This window comes from Leptonychotes weddellii, chromosome 2 (assembly GCF_054177405.1).
Source record: "Leptonychotes weddellii isolate Sample4059 chromosome 2, ASM5417740v2, whole genome shotgun sequence".
Taxonomy (NCBI): domain Eukaryota; kingdom Metazoa; phylum Chordata; class Mammalia; order Carnivora; family Phocidae; genus Leptonychotes; species Leptonychotes weddellii.
The window spans coordinates 36,154,092-36,171,541 of record NC_138370.1 but is presented as its reverse complement, the minus strand read 5'-3'; the positions used below and the strand labels follow the sequence as shown (position 1 = coordinate 36,171,541).

The 17,450-nt window shown below is 54.8% G+C and overlaps 2 protein-coding genes and 1 long non-coding RNA gene across 9 annotated transcripts in view; 2 read left to right on the top strand and 1 right to left on the bottom strand.

Moving 5' to 3' along the window:
- XPO7 (exportin 7) overlaps positions 1–348 on the bottom strand; it is an 82,986-nt gene extending 82,638 nt beyond the window's left edge. Inside the window, exon 1 of the mRNA XM_081809893.1 lies at positions 213–348. Coding sequence (XP_081666019.1) covers positions 213–230 — 18 coding nt within the window. The 5' untranslated portion in view covers positions 231–348. The remainder of the gene's footprint in view (positions 1–212) is intronic.
- Positions 1–17,450, top strand: part of LOC145718469 (uncharacterized) — a 436,241-nt gene that overhangs the window by 149,600 nt on the left and 269,191 nt on the right. The window lies entirely within an intron of this gene.
- DOK2 (docking protein 2) lies at positions 6,221–10,874 on the top strand. 6 transcript variants are annotated; one of them, XM_031040617.2, is made up of 5 exons: positions 6,221–6,540; positions 7,566–7,862; positions 8,094–8,181; positions 9,033–9,217; positions 9,724–10,874. In XM_031040617.2, exons 1-5 carry the CDS (start codon positions 6,478–6,480, stop codon positions 10,342–10,344), a joined length of 1,254 nt encoding a protein of 417 aa, XP_030896477.1. In that variant the 5' UTR covers positions 6,221–6,477; the 3' UTR covers positions 10,345–10,874. The 6 variants fall into 6 exon arrangements, with proteins under 6 accessions (XP_030896477.1, XP_006744759.1, XP_081666006.1 ...); XM_006744696.3 differs by having other exon boundaries at positions 6,268–6,540; positions 7,566–7,847; XM_081809880.1 differs by lacking the exon at positions 6,221–6,540 and having other exon boundaries at positions 6,561–7,847; positions 9,036–9,217.

Genomic DNA, 17,450 nt, shown 5'->3' with positions numbered 1-17,450 from the left:
GGCGTGGGACCGGGTGGGAGGGGATGGAGGAGGCCCCCGGCCCGGGAGGCGGGAAAGGCCCCGGAGCTCTGGGACGGGCGGCGGCTCCGGAGCCCCGAGTGGCGGTGGCGCGGGCCTGGCGAGCCCCGAGCCGGCTCGAGCCCTTTGGTCCGCGTGCGCCCCCCACTCCCCACTCTCCGCGGCCGCCGCCTCCCCCCCGCGGCTCCTCTCACCTGCACATGATCCGCCATTTTGCTCCATTCATGCTCCTCTCCGGCCCCCCCTCCCCCCCAGCGCGCACCTCGGCCGGGGCCGCTGCCGCCGCCGCCGCCGTCGCCGCTGCGCCTGCGCGCTGGGGGCTCGTCGCGCTACGCTCGCGGCGTAGCGCTGCTCGGCTGCGCAGGCCCCGACGGCCGGGGCCGCGGTTGGAGAATGCGCAGCGCCGTTGGGACGGCGTAAAGGCGCGGGCAACGTCAGCGGCCCGGAGACGCGGGGGGTGGGAAGAAGGAGCGGGCTGGGGGAGCGCGAAGGGAGGGGGAGCCGGGGGAACAAAGCTTTGTTTACATGGTTTTTAAAGGGGCCGCGCTGGCTCCTGCGGGCGGGCGGGCGCTGGAGCGGGGTTTGGGGTTGCCTGCTGCTCGTAGGCTTGGTGAGGGCTCCAGGAGGGGGGCCGGGAACCTGTCCCCGCCCAGAACCCAGCACCTGGTGGAGTCCTCTCTTCCCGAGTGTCCTCCTTTCGACTTCTCCCTGGATGCCTCCCGCACCCCCACCGTGCAACTGCTGTTACATCACACCCCCGAACGGTCTTCCCTGCGTCCACCGCCGGTATCCACCCCCACCCCCCTACTTAGGATGTCTGCATTATTCTTTACTTTCCAATGAACTGCCGACGTCGACCGAATTTATTTAGTCTTTCTAGCTCTCTGCTCCAGTGGTAAGGGCCACTGCTCTCTGCTCCTGTGTTTTACCAGCAACCTGAATAGTGATCTCCCTGTTTTCGTGTCTGTCCTTTTCTCCTCCAGAAACATTCATGGGAATAGCCGCCAAATAGTGGTGACAATGGAAACACGCAGAAGGCACTGCTCCAATCTTCACAATTAGATTATTATCTTAATCAGTACTCTAGGCTGCCTCCTGAGAGGGGTCAGATGCTGGGAAAGGTGGTGGTGGTGGGGTCAGATAAAGGGGTTTTAGGACCCCTGGGCTCAGTCTTACTGGGATAGTCAACCCCCTGGGTCAGATCAGGTCAGTCCCTGCCCGCTGAGGCCAATTCCAATCTTTTCCACCAGGAATTATCAGTGTTAGATAATGCTGGTTTTTGTTTTCCGTTGAATTTCACTCTTGCTTCCAATCAAGGCCCCCAGATTAAATTTTCGCTGGATTCTGAGAGTATTGGTTGTTTGAAGTTTATATTGGCTGGGGGCTACCACCTGCAATGGAAATGAAGGTGGTAGTGAAGCACTTTCTGTTGTGGATAGAGTGGACTGGTGCTCAGCATTCATTTCAACCTGGGTCCTCCTAGCGTTTCGTTCTGGTTTGCGGACGTAGGACACCTAAAAACTACATTACCCAGACTTCCTTGCAGCTAGGGTTCTGTATGCAAGATTGCCTCTGCCAATTAGATTCATTGGGAGATTTTGGAGGTAGAAGTGAAGCAGAAGCTTTTGACCGTTGCTTCTGGCAAGCCTAACCCCTGGAATGTTGTGTTGTGCTGTGTTTTGTTTTCCCAACAACCTTCAGTGTCCAATCATAAGCTCCCTGAATGTATTGAGCGGGGATGGCGAGTCAGGGGCTTCCTGACCTTGGCATAGCAGCTGCAGTGGTATATTCTTGGAGTCACAATTGCAGTGGCAGTCTTCCAATTCATTACTTGCCTGATTGGGTGGGAGTTAACAGCTCTCTGTGGTCCAGGCCCCCAACCATTCCTCCACCAATCCTCCTCCTCACACTTGGTTCTCCCTCCATCCTCCCTTTATCAGTAAATGGTACCACCCTTTACCCAGTTGCTCAGCTGAAAACCCAGGAATTATATTGATTCCTAGCATCTCAACAGTTCCCTATATCCAATCCACTTGCAAGTCCCATTTAATCTATATATATATTTTTTTAAATATTTTATTTATTTATTTGACAGAGAGAGAGAGCACAAGCAGGGGAAGTGGCAGGCAGAGGGAGAAACAGACTTCCCGCTGAGCAGGGAGCCCGATGCGGGGCTTGATCCCAGGACCCTGGGATCATGACCTGAGCCGAAGGCAGCCGCTTAACTGACTGAGCCACTCAGGCGCCCCTTAATCTATATTTAATACATACCCAAATTTGGCCACTTCTCTTCATTTCTACTGCTAACACCCTGGTCTAAGCTACATCACATTTTTCTTGGGGTCTGGTAATAGATTCCTAACTAGTTTTCCTGCTTCCTGTCTTGCCCTGTGATAATCTGTTTCCATACAGAGGCAGAACATTTTAAAGTCAAATTAGATCATTATACCCCTGCTTAAAAATCCTTAAGTGGCCTTCAGTTTCATTTAGAATACATTCCAAATCCTTGCTGTGGCCCGAGAAGCCACATAATCTGGCCTTATCTCTACCATGTTCCATCTTGTTAACAATGCTCTGGGCATTCTGGCTTTCTTGCAACTCCTCACATTTACAGTGTTTCTGTCTCAGGGCCTTTGCATTTGGTGTCACTTCTGCCTGGTATGTTTTTCCAGATCGTTAAGTAGCTAGTTCCCAGCTGTCATTGACTTCTTAGTTCAGTTGTTATCTTCTCACCACTTAGGATCCTCTGACCCCATCCCTGCCATACTTACAGCATTGATCATGGTCCAAAGCTATTTACTTGCTTACTCTTTTCATTGTCAGGGTCTCCAATTAGAAAGTAACCACTTTCTGTCTTCTTTATGCTGTGTCCCTAGTCCCTCTGTACTGAGTAGATGCTCAGTAAATAATTTCTGAGTTAATTAACTTATTTATATCTCTGTCTCATTCTATGTTGTGTGTGGGTTCATATGAGAACATAAAGCATTTGGAATGTTATGTCAATGTTAAGTAACATAATTATTTCATTCTATTATAAGCCCTTCTTCTCAGAGAGCTTCAAGCACTGGGTCTCTCCTTCCTTGTACTGGGAGAAGTGAAATACTTAATGGAGAAAGGGTGAGACTAGAAACAAAACTCGAGAGACTGGTGTTGTGCTCCCTCCTCCACAGTCAGGATCCACTGGGTTGGGGGGAAGCAGGGGAGGATCTTTATGACCCCAGGTCACGTATCTCTTTCCCCAGTTCTCCATCCTTCTCAGGCCCACACCAGCTCCGTGCCCATTGTAAACCTTCTTTTCTGTTGTGTGCCCAGTGCTACCACTGGGGTAGGTGCTCCACCTGTCCGTCGCTTGGGGGTCACCTAATCTCCAAGTCTGCCCAAGGAATCAGACACAGTCTCTGCTCCTTCCTTTGTGGCCCCCAAAGACAAGCTCACAAGCCCTTTTGTGTTAAGGATTTAGTTGCTAATCACTGGTGAGAATAATAACAAAAAGTTGCAAAGCTCTTGGAGCTGTGTTCTCTGGCCTGCATGGTTCCTAACTCCTATTGAGAGAAACCAGTGTAAATGAAAGGATCCCCTGGCTTACACTGAAGCACAGGTGAGGTGTGGTATATCCCTTCCTTTCCAATAAAAGCAAAGAGAAACCAAAGAGCACTCCAAACCCCACTTGTGCCTCAGTATAAACCACTGGGACTCTTCCCTTTAGGATGCTTTCTCTTCCCATCATCGGTGCCTGGGTAACCTAAGGGCCTCTCATTTTCTGCCCCTCTGCTGTGTCTTGGAGCTCTGTCTTCTGGGACTCTGCTCACAGGATTTGCCTGTGGCCAGACGGAAGGTACTGGAATTAGTACTCCCACTGCAGGGATCCCGCAAGGCCTGCCAGGGAAAGTGGGAGGCCTTTAAAGTGTGTTGCTTATAGTACATTCCTGCTGTTCCATTTGCAGACAACAGCCACAGAATTTTTCCAGCTACCAGAGGCAAGGGATGGCATGTGGTTGTCTGGAATACCTGGGGCCCAGGCCTCCAGGTAGAAATAACTTTTAAGTAATCTGGTAAGCTCGGGTGCCCCCCTGTGGTTCCGAGTGGAATGTATCCAATTTGCCTTAGGGAAAGGCAATCAGAGTAATGGAGGGGGGTATTTTCTATTTTTCTGCTTCTCAGACTGAGGTCTGGCCCACCTGCCAGCACTATCAGCATCTCTGGTCTCACTCCAGACCTGCTGTATCAGAATCTGCACTTTTAACAGGATCTTCACATTAATGTTGGAAAGGCACTGTTCTGGCAGCCTCCAGGATGACCCTAAAAGCTCTGCTCTTCTCACTCCATAAGGAGATGCTGATGGCCAAAGACCAAATAGCTCCCAGGTAGCATTGCCTCTCCTTCGGGACTAAAGAGACAGAATAGACCCTGCCCCATGTCCATACTCCTAACCACTTCCCAAGGAGCTTTTCACACACCAGCATCCTTGGTTTTCCCTTGATCTCTGGATCAACCTGTTCAAATCCAGGCAGCAGGGCTGAGTGCCGTGAGCTTTACTTGACTCAGCCCTTTCCTCCCAGAGCTCATAACATTCATCTTTTAAAGCTGTTTTGGTAAAGCACACGGCATATACAGCAGATGGTCTGAGCAGTACACTGCTCTGCTCTCCTTCCCAAGGCAAACAAACCCCTGTGGTAGAGGAAATGGCCCGGTTATGTAAGCACCCATTATGGGGTTACCCCAAGAGTGCTTGTCTAATTCTCTGGTTCCCCAACATTTCTGCACCATGCCTCCATCAGATTGCTTCTCTAAACCATCTGGCTCTAAGTTAAATATTTTCTGGGGACCTTAGATTTCCCCAAAGCAATGTATTTTCTTGCATGGAGTCGGGATTGTGCTTAGGGGCCAGCAATAAAAAGATCATTGAGTTAAAAATCAGGAGCCCTGGGGCACCTGGGTGGCTCAGTCAGTTAAATGTCTGCCTTTGGCTCAGGTCATGATCCCTGGGTCCTGGGATCCAGCTGGCATTGGGTTCCCTGCTCAGCGGGGAGTGTGCTCCTGCCTCTCCCTCTGACTCCCCCGTCATGCTCTCTCATGCACTCTCTCTCAAATAAATAAATAAATAAATAAATAAATAAATAAATAAATAAATAAAATCTTTTTTAAAAATCAGGAGCCCTGGTACTTTCTCCTGTCCCCACCAGCCCTGTGACCTCAGGGGAGTTGCAAACAGGTGGGTTCATGCCTGCATTCCCTTTTTCCAGGGATAGATAATATGGCTGGTGACATTGTGTGCCTGGAAGCTCTAGTAACTAAGGCGTACTTTTGTTTTGGCAACTATGAAGGCTTTTTTGATTTTTTTAATATAAGAGATTGCTATTGTAACTTAAAAAGATAATCCCCAGATGAAACTCTAGTGCCTTTATAATGCTCACAAAGGCTGGAAAGAAGGTGAACTCCAACTGTTTGGATGTGGTCTGGGAATATAGCATGTTTCAGTGTGGGGATGTTCATGTTTCTAGAATCCCAAGAAGGTGCTGTGTGTTTGTGCAGTTGTCTGGGGCAGGGAGTGCTCCTCTTGGAATGAAACACAGTTGCAGCTGTGTGTGAAAGTGGTGAACTCTGTCTGATGTGTTCTGTATGCTGGGTGTGTGTATGTGTGGCTTAGTTCTTACTGAGCTGAGAGACCTGGGTTCCGGTTTGGTGGCCTTGAACACGTCCCTCAGATCTTCCTGAGCCTCAGTCTATTCATTTTTATTTTATTTTATTTTTAAAAAGGTTTATTTACTTATTTTAGAGAGAGAGAGCTCTCGAGCCAGCAGAGGGAGGGGTATGGGAAGAGGGACAAGCTCCCCGCTGAGTGTGGAGCCCGATGACCATGACCGCGGGACTCCATCTCAAGACCTTGAGATCATGACCTGAGCCGAAATCAAGAGTCGGACCCTTAGCCGACTGAGCCACCCAGGCGCCCCCAGTCTACTCATTTTTTAATTAAGGACTTAGTCTGGTTGATTTTTAAGTTCTCTTCCAACTGTTTCATGCTGAGCATCCCACTTGAGTATGAGGGCCTTTTGCTATTGGTTTTATTGTTGAATTTGGTTCTGGGTCTCTCTGTTGCTCTAGGTCAGCCATTCCCTTGTTTGGTGACTCCTTGGCCAGCTTCTGTACCTGAGTTGTTGCTGGCCGAAAAACTGGAAATTAGCTTTTCAGAAATTATCTTACTCAGTGAAAATGCAGGAAGCTTGTGCATGAAACTCACTCGTCAAACACACACACACACACGCACACACACACACACAGAGCCAAGAAACCACAGGGCCCATCGGTTTGTCGTCATCAAGCAGACGAGAACAGTGCAGAAAACTCTAGGCAGAGAGGAAATGAACTTGAGAGAAGGGGGAACACACAGCAGGGAGGAGAAAAAGAGGGCTGGAGTGGAAGGAGAGAGCTGAAGGGCTGGGGTGCCGGCACGGTGGGAGGATGGAAGAAGTGGCAGTGAAGCAGGGCTTCTTACACCTGCTGCAGCAGCAGACTTTTGGAAAGGTAAGAGCAAGACTGTGCTGGGACTGGGCAGAAGGCCTGGGGGGGGGGGGCTGCTAGAAATCCCTGGGGAGGAGGAGGAGCCCCCGAATGTTTCAAAACCCTTATGGGAAGATAGGCACTATGCCACCCACCATGTTAGACCCAGAGCTCAAGCTTGGGAGGAGTCCTTCCTCAGCAGCCGCTTGCTTCCCCAGCCAGGCCCCAGACTGTGCTGTTTGCAGACGGCTGTTCAGTTCACCAATGGGGAGGGGGGTAAAGAAGGGCTCTAACTCCATTTCTTGCCTCTTTGGCTCTGTGGTAACTTGTCACGGGGATGCTTGGGAAGGGAAGGGACGGGAAGGAGCAGCAGAGGGGATAATTCGGGGTTGCAGTGGGGTTCCTTCTCCCTTTCCTGCTCTGGTGGGGTGACTTTGGCTGGTGGCAAGCTTGAACGGGGGTCTCTGTGGCCAGCCTCCTTTTCCTTCTTTGGCCTCTTTAAATGAGGAAGTCCTCTTTCCCTCAGCTGATTCACACTAGGGCTTCTCTGTCTCTCTCATGACCCAACCTGTCAAGGGATGAAGCAGGAAGGTTCAAGAGGGTGGACTGAAGTTCCTGGCCTGGGGCCTTCTGCCAGACCTCACACAGAGCGAGAACCATGGTCTCTGGTCAGGGCCCTTGTGCTGCCCTCTCATCCCTCCTCTGGGCTTCAGGGACTTACAGGATTTTGCCCTTTGACTTGGATCTTGGCTGGGCCTGCCTTGCAGTCTGCCTCCATGGGCTCACCGTTGTGCCTTTCTGCCTTCGGCATTCTACCTGCTGTCACTGTCTCTTCCTTGGTTGTGGGGGGCAGATCTCCAACGATTTCTAATTGCTAAGGTCCCTGCTATTCTCTCTGACTCCTTGGGTCTCCTGTGATCTTCACCTCTCTCCTTGTCCCTGAATGCAGCCCCATGACCTCTCCCATGCTTCCTCCTCTCCCCTTTGGTCACCATCCATTTCTCGGTGGCTCCCTCTTGGCACCCCACCGGCCATGCATCTGGATTCAGAAATGGCGCCGGTTTGGGGCTGTGCTGTATGGAGAGTCAGACTGCGCCTTGGCCCGGCTGGAGCTCCAGGAGGGCCCAGAGAAGCCGCGCCGGGGCGAGGCTGCCAGGAGGGTGATCCGCCTCAGTGACTGCCTACGGGTGGCTGAGGCCGGCGGGGAGGCCAGCAGCCCCCGGGACACCAGCGCCTTCTTCCTGGAGACCAAGGAGCGCCTGTACCTGCTGGCAGCCCCCGCCGCAGAGCGCAGTGACTGGATCCAGGCCATCTGCATCTTGGCCTTCCCTGTGAGCCATCTACGGGTACAGAAAGGGCGAGGGGGCATGGCATGTGGGAGGGGGGCACTCGGTACTTGCTGTGGGCAGGTGTTATAAGAGCCAAGCTCAGGATGCTGGGGGCAGTTCCTTGCAGGGGGGGACCCCATTCCAGAATGCAGACAGGGACAGCAGGCTGAGTGTGCTCTGGAGGAAGGCCTGGGCCGGAGGTGGGGCTGGGCATGGGGGCCAGCGGTGAGACCCTGGCGTCTTCCTCAGGGTCAGAGGAAGGAGCTGCTGGGGCCTGGGGGGAAGGGCAGCCGGCCCTGCATGGAGGAGAATGAACTGTACAGCGGCACGACTGCAGGTGAGGGGCTGCATCTTCCCCGGGGGGTGGCCTCCCCAGGGCTGTGGTGGGGTGGGGCTGTGGGCGACAGCCGCATGTGAGTCTTCCTGCCCTGTGGTTGCCCCCAGGCCCGGCCAGCCCCTTATCAGTCTCTCTGCATCGCTTCCGGGAGAGGCCGAGGTGGGGGAGCCAGGCCTGCCCTGAGCTCACTCCCTCTTGCCCAGGCCCTGCTGCTGGGAGAGGGCCAGGCTGGGGGGGTTCAGTAAGGTGCTGCTCTTGGACTCTCTGTCCTTCTCTGTCTGAGAAGAGAATGGTTTTGCTTCTGTGGATTTAAAGTGTCCTGTGGCAAGGGAGCGTTCTGCTGACAAGGCAGTCCCTTTTTGTGACGTCTAGCCCACCGGGTTGGGTGTGTGGGGGGAGCAAGTGGACACAGGTGACATTCAAGCCCCACCTCACAGAAGGCGCTGGATGGCGTCAGCAGTGGGTGGGTAGGCTGAGAGCTGGGAGGGCAGGGTCAGCTGCACCTGCAGCCATGACATTAGGACTTTGGGAGGTGGCTGTGTTGGGGGGGAGATTAGATGGAGAAGACAAGGCTGTGGCTCTGGCAACAGGGGCAGGAAGGATGTGGGCACAAGGTTGGGGTGCGTGTGGTTAGGGCATGATGCCGACTAGGGGAGGGGGTGGAGGTATCTGGCATTTTGGGGAGTATGACCTGTCCTAGGGCAGCTCAGCCTTCAAGACACAGGCTATGGGGTCATGGGCACATGGCTAATGCTTTTTCTGGAGGCCTCTGGCACGTTCATTTAGAGCAGGGCAGAGTTGAGGCAGGCCAGCTATTTCCCACTGACCGCTTTCTCCCCTCTCCTCCCCAGTAGCCCCCCGCAAGGAGTTTGCTGTGACCATGAGACCCACAGAAGCCAGTGAGAGGTGCCGGCTCCGGGGATCCTATACCCTCCGGGCTGGGGAGACTGCCCTGGAGTTGTGGAGTGGCCCTGAGCTGGGCACCCAGCTGTTTGAGTGGCCCTACAGGTTTCTGAGGCGCTTTGGGCGGGACAAGGTGAGCAGGGGCCGCCACAGGGCAGGTTGAAAGAAAGGAGAGCTGTGAGAGAAGAGATTGTCAGGGAGAGGGCAAAGGGGCCCTCAAAGGAGGAGAGAATGGGAGGAGGAAGGAAAGACAGAGATAAAAGCCAGCAGAAGAAAAAGAGCTAGTGGGGAAAGAGCCAGGGGGTGGAGGTGGGGGTGGGAGAGTGAGGTGGGGTGGAAGGACAGGAGAACAGGAAGAGGTAGAGTGGTCAGAGGGGTGAATGGTGGCCGGCATTCCTAAGGTTGAATATATACCAAGCTCTGTACTTGGTTGGATGGGAGGGAGAAAGAAAGGAGAAGAGTGAGGGCTTTGCTTGTTAGGGAAAAAACCCAGAGGGAGGAGAACCAGCTTGGGGAGAAGCTCCCCCAGTTCCTGTGGAGGGAAGCTGGAGGTGACAGGCTTGTGATTGGGAGCTGGGTCCAGGGGAAGCAACTCCACCCTGGGGCCTGGCTAATAATCTCCCTTTCCCCTCCACCCAGGTAACCTTTTCCTTCGAGGCAGGCCGACGCTGCATCTCTGGAGAGGGCAACTTTGAGTTCGAAACGTGGCAAGGCAACGAGATCTTCTTGGCCCTGGAAGAAGCCATTTCGGCCCAGAAGAACAGCGCCCCTCCTGGGCCCCAAACCCAGCTAGCCACGGTCCCTGCGGTGCTGCCCCGGCCAGAAAGCCCCTACTCCCGGCCCCACGACTCACTGCCACCTCCGTCGCCCTCCACTCCAGTGCCCACCGCCCGGCCACGGGGCCCAGAGGGGGAGTATGCAGTGCCCTTCGATGCAGTGGCCCGTAACCTGGGGAAGAGCTTGAGGGGCATCCTGGCGGTCCCTCCCCAGCCCCCCACGGACCCTCTGTATGACAGCATTGAGGAGCACCCACCCCCGCGACCTGACCACATATATGATGAGCCTGAGGGAGTGGCTGTCCTGTCCCTGTATGACAGCCCACAGGAGCCCCAGGGTGAGGCCTGGAGGAGGCAGGCCACAGCTGACAGGGACCCTGGCAGCCTCCAGCACGTCTACCCAGCAGGGCAGGACTTCTCTGCCTCTGGCTGGCCACAGGGAACTGAGTATGACAATGTCATTCTTAAGAAAGGCCCAAAGTGATGGGGGTGGAGAAGGCGTAGACCTTATCAAATACGGGTGCTGAAGCCTGTGGGTGCTGAAGCCTGCCTGTCCCCCCGGGGGTGGGGTCAGAGGTCCGTGAGAAGGAGCGGGAGGGTGGCAGCAGGCCTTCCTTCTAGTTTCTGCTGGTTACTCCTCCTGGCTGCTGCATTCCAGGGACTTCCCTCTGCTCCTTCCGGAACCCTGGGCTTGGCCTACCTTAGCCTGGTCCGAGGAATTGTCCCTCCCAGGGTCTGCTGCATGAGTCACCATCCCCATGCAGGAAGAGTGCCTGAAAGCGACGCACCCTCCTCCTACCCCTTTCCACTTCCTCTTCTTTCTTTCCCCGGCCTAAAGGAACCTTGGGCATTTAGGGCAGAGGACAAAAGGATGTCAGCAAATTGCCCTGGTTCCTTGGCTTGTGCGGGCCTCCTGCCTGCTGGGGATAGCCCTGGCTCCAGGCACCCGGGAGGATGGCTGTCGCTTTCTGTAGGTTTTGGACTTCTCTGTGGCATTAAAATTTCTGGAATATTTTTGTGTGGCATCAGTGCTGTGGGGTGGGGATGGGATGCGACAGCCACAGCCCTCCTGGGGACGAATGCTTCAGCTGGCCACCATTGATACTTCCTGTCCCAGCAGCAAGATCCTCTCTGAGCCTAGGCTGGGTCCCAAGCATTTGTCCACAGAGTAGCAGGTCTGTGAAAGTCAGGGCAGCTTGGGAAGGATGTTTAAGCATCTCTAACCCTTTGTTAGCTTAGGGTCAACCCCAGGAAAATAGTGGGGAAGCAGGGCATATATGCGAAGAGCTGTACTGGAGGGTGGGAAAGAGTTGGCAGTCACAGAGCCTCTTATGCACTAGAAGTGGGACTAAGAGCTGTGTGGCCCTGGATCAATTCCTTGCCTTCCTAAGACTTGCCTTCTGTGTCCACCATGTAGGCTCTGAGAACTCTTCCTGCTTTGTCATTCTCCATGGGCCCTCAGTATCCCACTTCCCTACAGGTCAGCCTCTATGTCCTGTACCCTTCCCTCTCATCAAAACCTGCTTTCAGTCCATGCCAGTATTATGCCATGTCGTGTCCGTAACTTCTGCTCCCAACCAATTCTGCCAATATTATGGAGCATTGTCAGGCTCTAGACTGCCCTGGCCTCAAGATGCTGGCAGCCCAGAGGGGGCTGAGACAAGGACACAGGGGCCTATTACAAGAGGGGGGCATTAGTGCCACAAGAGGGGAATCAGGGTCCTGGGGGCCAGAGGAGGCAGCTGTTTATCATGGGACATGTGAAGAAAGACTTCATCTGGAAGGTGGATCTCCAAGGGTGGGACGGAATTTGATGAAGACTAAAGGAGTGTGTGAAGAGAGCATCATGGGCAGAAAAGTGAGGATGTGTGGGGGTATGTAGGTGCTCAGGCAGGAGTTCCATGTTCAGAGTGGAGGGAACACGCAGCCATCTTTTTGGGAAGGCAGCTTCCAACCGTGTTGTGGAAGGAGGGATTCGAGAGGAAGGAGGCACGATGAGGCTTTTGAGCAGAGTCCCAGAAGAGCTGTGCATGAGGGCAATAACCCCACCAGCGCTGTGGAAAATGGGACTGGGGTTAGGAATGGTTTGAGGCTGCCCTGGAAGGAGAAATTCAGAAAAGAATGGACTCAAAAGATGTCGAGATCGGGCCTGCAGATCTTGGAGTCATGTTGGGCATGGAACGCTGAGAAATGGAGTTTCTGTAAAGATTCAGGTTTGGTGAAGAAGGTGAGCTTGGTTTCTGACGTGTAGAGGTTAAGATGGCTTTATTGTATCCAGCCAGGAGAGTCCTAAAAGCAGCTGGAAAGGGGCGCCAGAGCTCAGGAGGGAAATGAGACAGAGCCTCTCTGGTGTGGGTGTGTTGTGATCGACGTTTTATCTCAAACCAGGCCTTTGCCCCTTGTTAAGGGAAGTTGAGGCAATGGGTGAGCAAGCCAGAGACAGAGCCCTGCCTCTCTTGTCTGGGCCAAAGAGCTGTCCCTGTTGCCACCGTCCAATCCCAGCCTCGGAATACAGTGGAAGCAGGAAGGCCGAGGCCTCTAAGTGCTTCCGTCATTCCCCTCCCCGGGCCGGGACAGGAGCTGGGGGACTCCTAAGCCAGGATGCCACAGTTCTGATTTCCTCAGGCGGCACTTGAGGTGGACGTCCTGGCTCACCCCGGCAGGGGGCAGTCTTAGCCTGTGGAAAAGACCACTGGGGGCTTAGCGGCACCAGGTGTGGGGGCTTGGCGCTGACAGGGAACTTCCGCGTTTGCTCAAGAATGGAGGATAACCCTAGGAACTGGCGTGTGGGAGCCTGCCCCTTCCAATGCTCAAATCCCACTTGGAGCCCTGCGGACCCTGCCTCCTACTGGTGGGGGCCCCTAAGCTGAAAATGGCCCCCTCCTCCCCGCTTTCCTCTCCTTAGAGATCCAGGGACTTCTGAGTTCTTCTGTTCTTTGCTCTAAAGGGAAGTGGTAGATGGGGCCCTAGGGAAAGGTGGATGTGAGGGCGGGAGGGCAGGGGAAGTGGAGCATTTGGGGAAGTTGGGAGGGGTAATGAAAGTCCTTGAGGCAGCTGTTAAAGACAATGACCGTGCCATCGGTGTCCCTCTCCGGAGACGTGACCAGGTGGGTGGGTCATCCCACAGAGAGTGCCAGGGCAGCCAGCCGCAACCGCACTGTCGCCGAGGACGTGGGCACCACCCTTAGTCCGTGCCACGTCCCCGCCCCGTCCAGAGCGGGGGAGCTGGGGGAGCCACACAGACCCATCCCCTGCCCTCGTGCAGCCCACACGCAGAGTGGCTATGCCGGGGATGCTGACTGAATGGACTAACGGCCGGGTGAGCCTTAGGGATCCATCTCAAACAGAAACACAGAGGTAAAGCTTTCCTTGAAGTGTTTCTGTGCCAGCCTGGCTGTCAGAGGCAAATTCATAGGTAAGGGAACAGACTGGTCTCCAGGGGACCAAGTGACAGGTCTCCAGGAAAGGTCCTCATGGCGCTGGGGTCTGCTCCCTGGCAGCTGTTGATGCCATGAGATGCTCTGCTGTGACCGGGACACTTAGAAACTGCTTTTCCTGGCTGATCATTATGCAGAGGTGACATTGGGGCAGGGAAGAACGGCCTCATGAGCGGTGCCCATCAGAGACGTGTACAGAGGCACGTAGGTGCGCAGATACACAAGCACACTATGTCATTCTTCCTGTTTCTGTTCTCTCTCTCACCCTCCTTATATTTTCTTTTTGCCGAGAGCATGAGTGGTATGTGTGTGTGTGTGTGTGTGTTTTGGCCTGTGGTGTACCCTGTGAGTCTGCTCTGGGCTCATGGTGGGGGCATCCAGGGCCCCCTGGTGAGTTCCCACCTTGACACCTCAGAATATACGGAGGTCCAGATTGCCTGGGCCACTCTGCTCACTTAGACTCCTCCCTAATGGTCACACTCAAGCTGTTGCTGCCACCACCTTTCAGCTGTGATGCTAACCAGCCTCCTGCCTCCTAGGCACTGATTCAATTAGCCAAGGTGTCCACCTCCTGCAAGGGCCATTTATAAAATCAGCTGGGGCAGCTGGAGACCTCAGGGAGGGCAAGGCTGGGAAGCAAGGCGGGGAGGTCAGTGAGTGACAGAGGGAGGTAGAGGAATGGGCGGGGGGGGATTGTGGGCAGGGGCATCTGATCTGATTAGGCATCAGGCTGGCTTCCCCTGGCCAGCAGCTGCACATCACTGCCCTGCTCCGATCCTCGTCTCCCAGGCCGGTCCAATGCCAGCCAGCAAGGAGCAGGGCCCATCCATCTCCCGGCCCTGGCCAGGCTTGCTCCTCTCCTCCCGGCCTCTCTCTCACGTCTGCAGACCTCTTCTTGACACCAGCTCCTGGATCCCAGGGCCAGACAGAGGTAGCTGGTGAGTTCAGGAGGGGTTGTGGTGGGGGAGCACCAGGTTCGGAAGGATCTTGTGGGGAGCTGAAATTGAGTAATTCCAGGACCTGCATCCGGGCACGGGGTCAGCCTTCTGCTTTCAGACAGAGCTGGGGGGAGTGGCGTGAAGGTGTGCCTGAAGACACCATGGCAGTTGGGATGATAATAATGTTCTTGAGTCCGTACAGCATTTCCTTATTTATAAGCGGCTTTGGGGGCAGTTTGGGGTAGTCGGCGAGGCACACAGACCCGCATTCAAATTTTGCCTCTGCTACTTGTTCGCTGCGTATCCTTGCGCATCTGCTCTGAGCATCTGTGTGCACATCTGTAAGATGGAGCTACTCTACTATGTTCCTCAGAGGTTGGTTGGGAAGACTAAGTGAGGGAATAAGCACAGAGCCCCTAGAGCAGCGCCGGGCACATACATAGCTCCTGTCTTACCCACAGCCTCACTGTACTTCCAGCCGTGCACTGAGGCAGGCAGGGTGAGCTGTCCCCATTTCATAAGCAAGGGCGTGGAAGCGTAGAGAAGCAGAGCCCCCTACCTTTGGGGGCTGAACGTGGGCTTTGTGGAAGCGGGAGGACCTGTTGGGAAGGAGAGGTAGGACTTTGACAGAAAGCAAGAATACAGTCAAGGAGAGGGGAGGGGGCCACATCAAAGGCCTCTCAGCACTGGCTACGAGGCTTCTCCTGAGGGGACTCTGTGCACTCAGGCACAGCAGCCCTGAGTGGCGCTTTTCATGCCCAGAAGCGGGAGGGCTTAGAAGTAGGCTGCTTCATAGACTGGCAGGCCACCGGCTTGAGGCACAGCCAAAGAGCAAAAGCCACAGGCGAGGTCTCCCCCTTTTATCCGAGCCTCTGCACCCACTCATGGCCTGGCAGCTGGGACCCCAGGGCAGGCGCAGGCTCCTGGGGGGCTGTAGCGGCCTGCCACCTGGCAGGATCAAAACGCGGCTCTGGAGCTGCTGCCCTGCAGGCAGCAGAGGGGTGGTGGGAGGGGGAGGCTGAGGAGGAGGGGGCAGAAGGGACGCAGAGATCTCTGAGGGACTTGGCCATCTCTCCCACTGGACTGCAGATGTCCTGAGGGCGGATTCATTCTTTCCCAGCTTACTGTTGTACCCGCGGCACTGAGCGACCGCAGTGCCCCGTGCAGGGGAGGCACAGATAACTATTTCCTGATGGAAAGAACAAAGGAAGCCCACTTGGCTTGGGGGGGACCTCAGGGGATCCCCGATGTGTCATGGTTTGTGGAACCGTGGGACTCCCCATCCAGAAACATTCCCCCAACTGACTCCAGGAATCCCAGTACCGGCCTTTAAAAATGCAAAGTGAAGCCCAGTGAGAAGCACAGTCTGCCAGCTGACTGGGGGAGGCAGGGGAGGAGGGGCTGACTGGGGTCTAGAAGAAGGGATTGGTGGGGACTGACCGCTGGATGCAGAGCCAGCTTCTTCGCAGGCCAACCTCTGCCTAGAATGGCGGACTGGCAGGCTTCCCCTGTTGGTGCCCACCTGTCTTCCTGTGCCCACCTGGGCATCTCAGCCCGACTCCTCCAGAGCGGGGCCCTCTGGGTGCCCCGGGAGCTGAGAAACCCCTCTCCTGTGACCTTTCAAGGAGCAGAACATCAGAGCCCGAAGGGGCCTTAGCAACCCTCTCGCCTGAGTCCTTATCTTCCACTTAAGGAAACTGAGGCCAAGTTAATTTTTAATCTCTCTCAGATGTATTTACATTTTATTAGAAATTATTTACAGTTGTGCTTAATGCAAAGGAACACATCGCGATGTCGAGTCTTGTGACACCCACAGGCAGATCATTTTCAGTCTTTTAGGTGCATGGCGGAGGGACCAAGGGGTGGGGATTCCTGATTCTCCTAGCAACGATGGTCTCTGAGCAAAGCTGTCTTCGCTCCCCCAATGTCACCCCTGCAAGTCCCTGAGCCAATGCCCAAGGGTATGAGCCAGAGGCCCAGGTTAATTAAGGGCAGCTTAGACCGAGGCTGTTCATTTTCTGCTGGTTACCTCACTGACCCATACAGAAAGGAATGCTATGCGGTCCTATTCTCTTTCTATTTTTCTCCAATAACTACTCCCCCTTCCTTGCCTGTGTTATCCTTGACCCTAATCCCCAGCAGCAGCTTTTCTCCGCAGGGTAGGGGCCGGTTCTGGGCTCCCAGGTTCCCACTTCCTCCTGCAGACAGGAACAATTCAACAACTCGCTCCATGAACGCGTATGGGGCAAGGGCGGCTGAAGGATTGGTGGGGAGGAGAGGGAGCGGGGAGAGGCAGATGGTTGGACCTGGCTGGACGGGAAGATGTGGACATAAGAAGGAACAAACTGAGATGGCGACCTGGCAAGGGACTGGAGTTTCCAGCAAGATGGGGACGGGGGATCCCTAGGGGAGCTGGGGGAGAGCAGTTGGGATAAGACCACGTTACCTGGTCACAAAGGAAGGAGAAGCCTCAAGAAGTTACGGTTTGTGAACAGCACAGTGGTCACCAAAGCCTGGATCCAGTGCTGCCAGGTGCCCGGGAGGCTGGTTTGTTCAAACCTGGGGTTATGCCTGAGAACCAGTGAGAAAGATCCTGGTTCTCAAGAACTGCTGGCTGAGATGGAGTGGGAAGCTGGCTGGGTCTGGGGGTGGGAGGTGGTGCTGGGGGAGGAAGGGAGGAGGTCAGGTGAGCATGACCTGCCAGGGTGGGCTTGTCTGGGCCTGGCTGGGCATAGACCAGGGGCACAGAGCACCCAGCAGGCTTTCGTGGACCCAGGAGGCTGGAGAAGAACCTGAAGGCAGTAAGAACTGGCATTCAGAGCCAGGCATCCAGTGTCTGGGGCCTGCATTACCAGCTGGGCAGAACTGAGCAGCCAAGCCCAGCCTGAACCTAAGGCAGGGACTGGGCCACCTACCTCCCTACAGGCATTTGGACCTTCAGGCTTTGTCAGATCCTGATAGCCAACCTGTGCTTTCCTGCTCCTGCTTTCTGGCTTGGCTGGCTCAGCACAGGGCCCTGCTTCCCAGTAGACAAAACAGAGCTGCCTCCTTAAAAAAAAAGTCTTTGATTCCTTTGATGGCGAAGGCAATGACGGGGGCAGCGGTACAGAGCGCTCTGGGTTTGGGGCATCTCTGCTTGTTCAGCAACTCTGTGCTCTTAACCTTGTATGTCCATGATGGGGACAATATGGGATACCAGACAGAGCACTGAACTA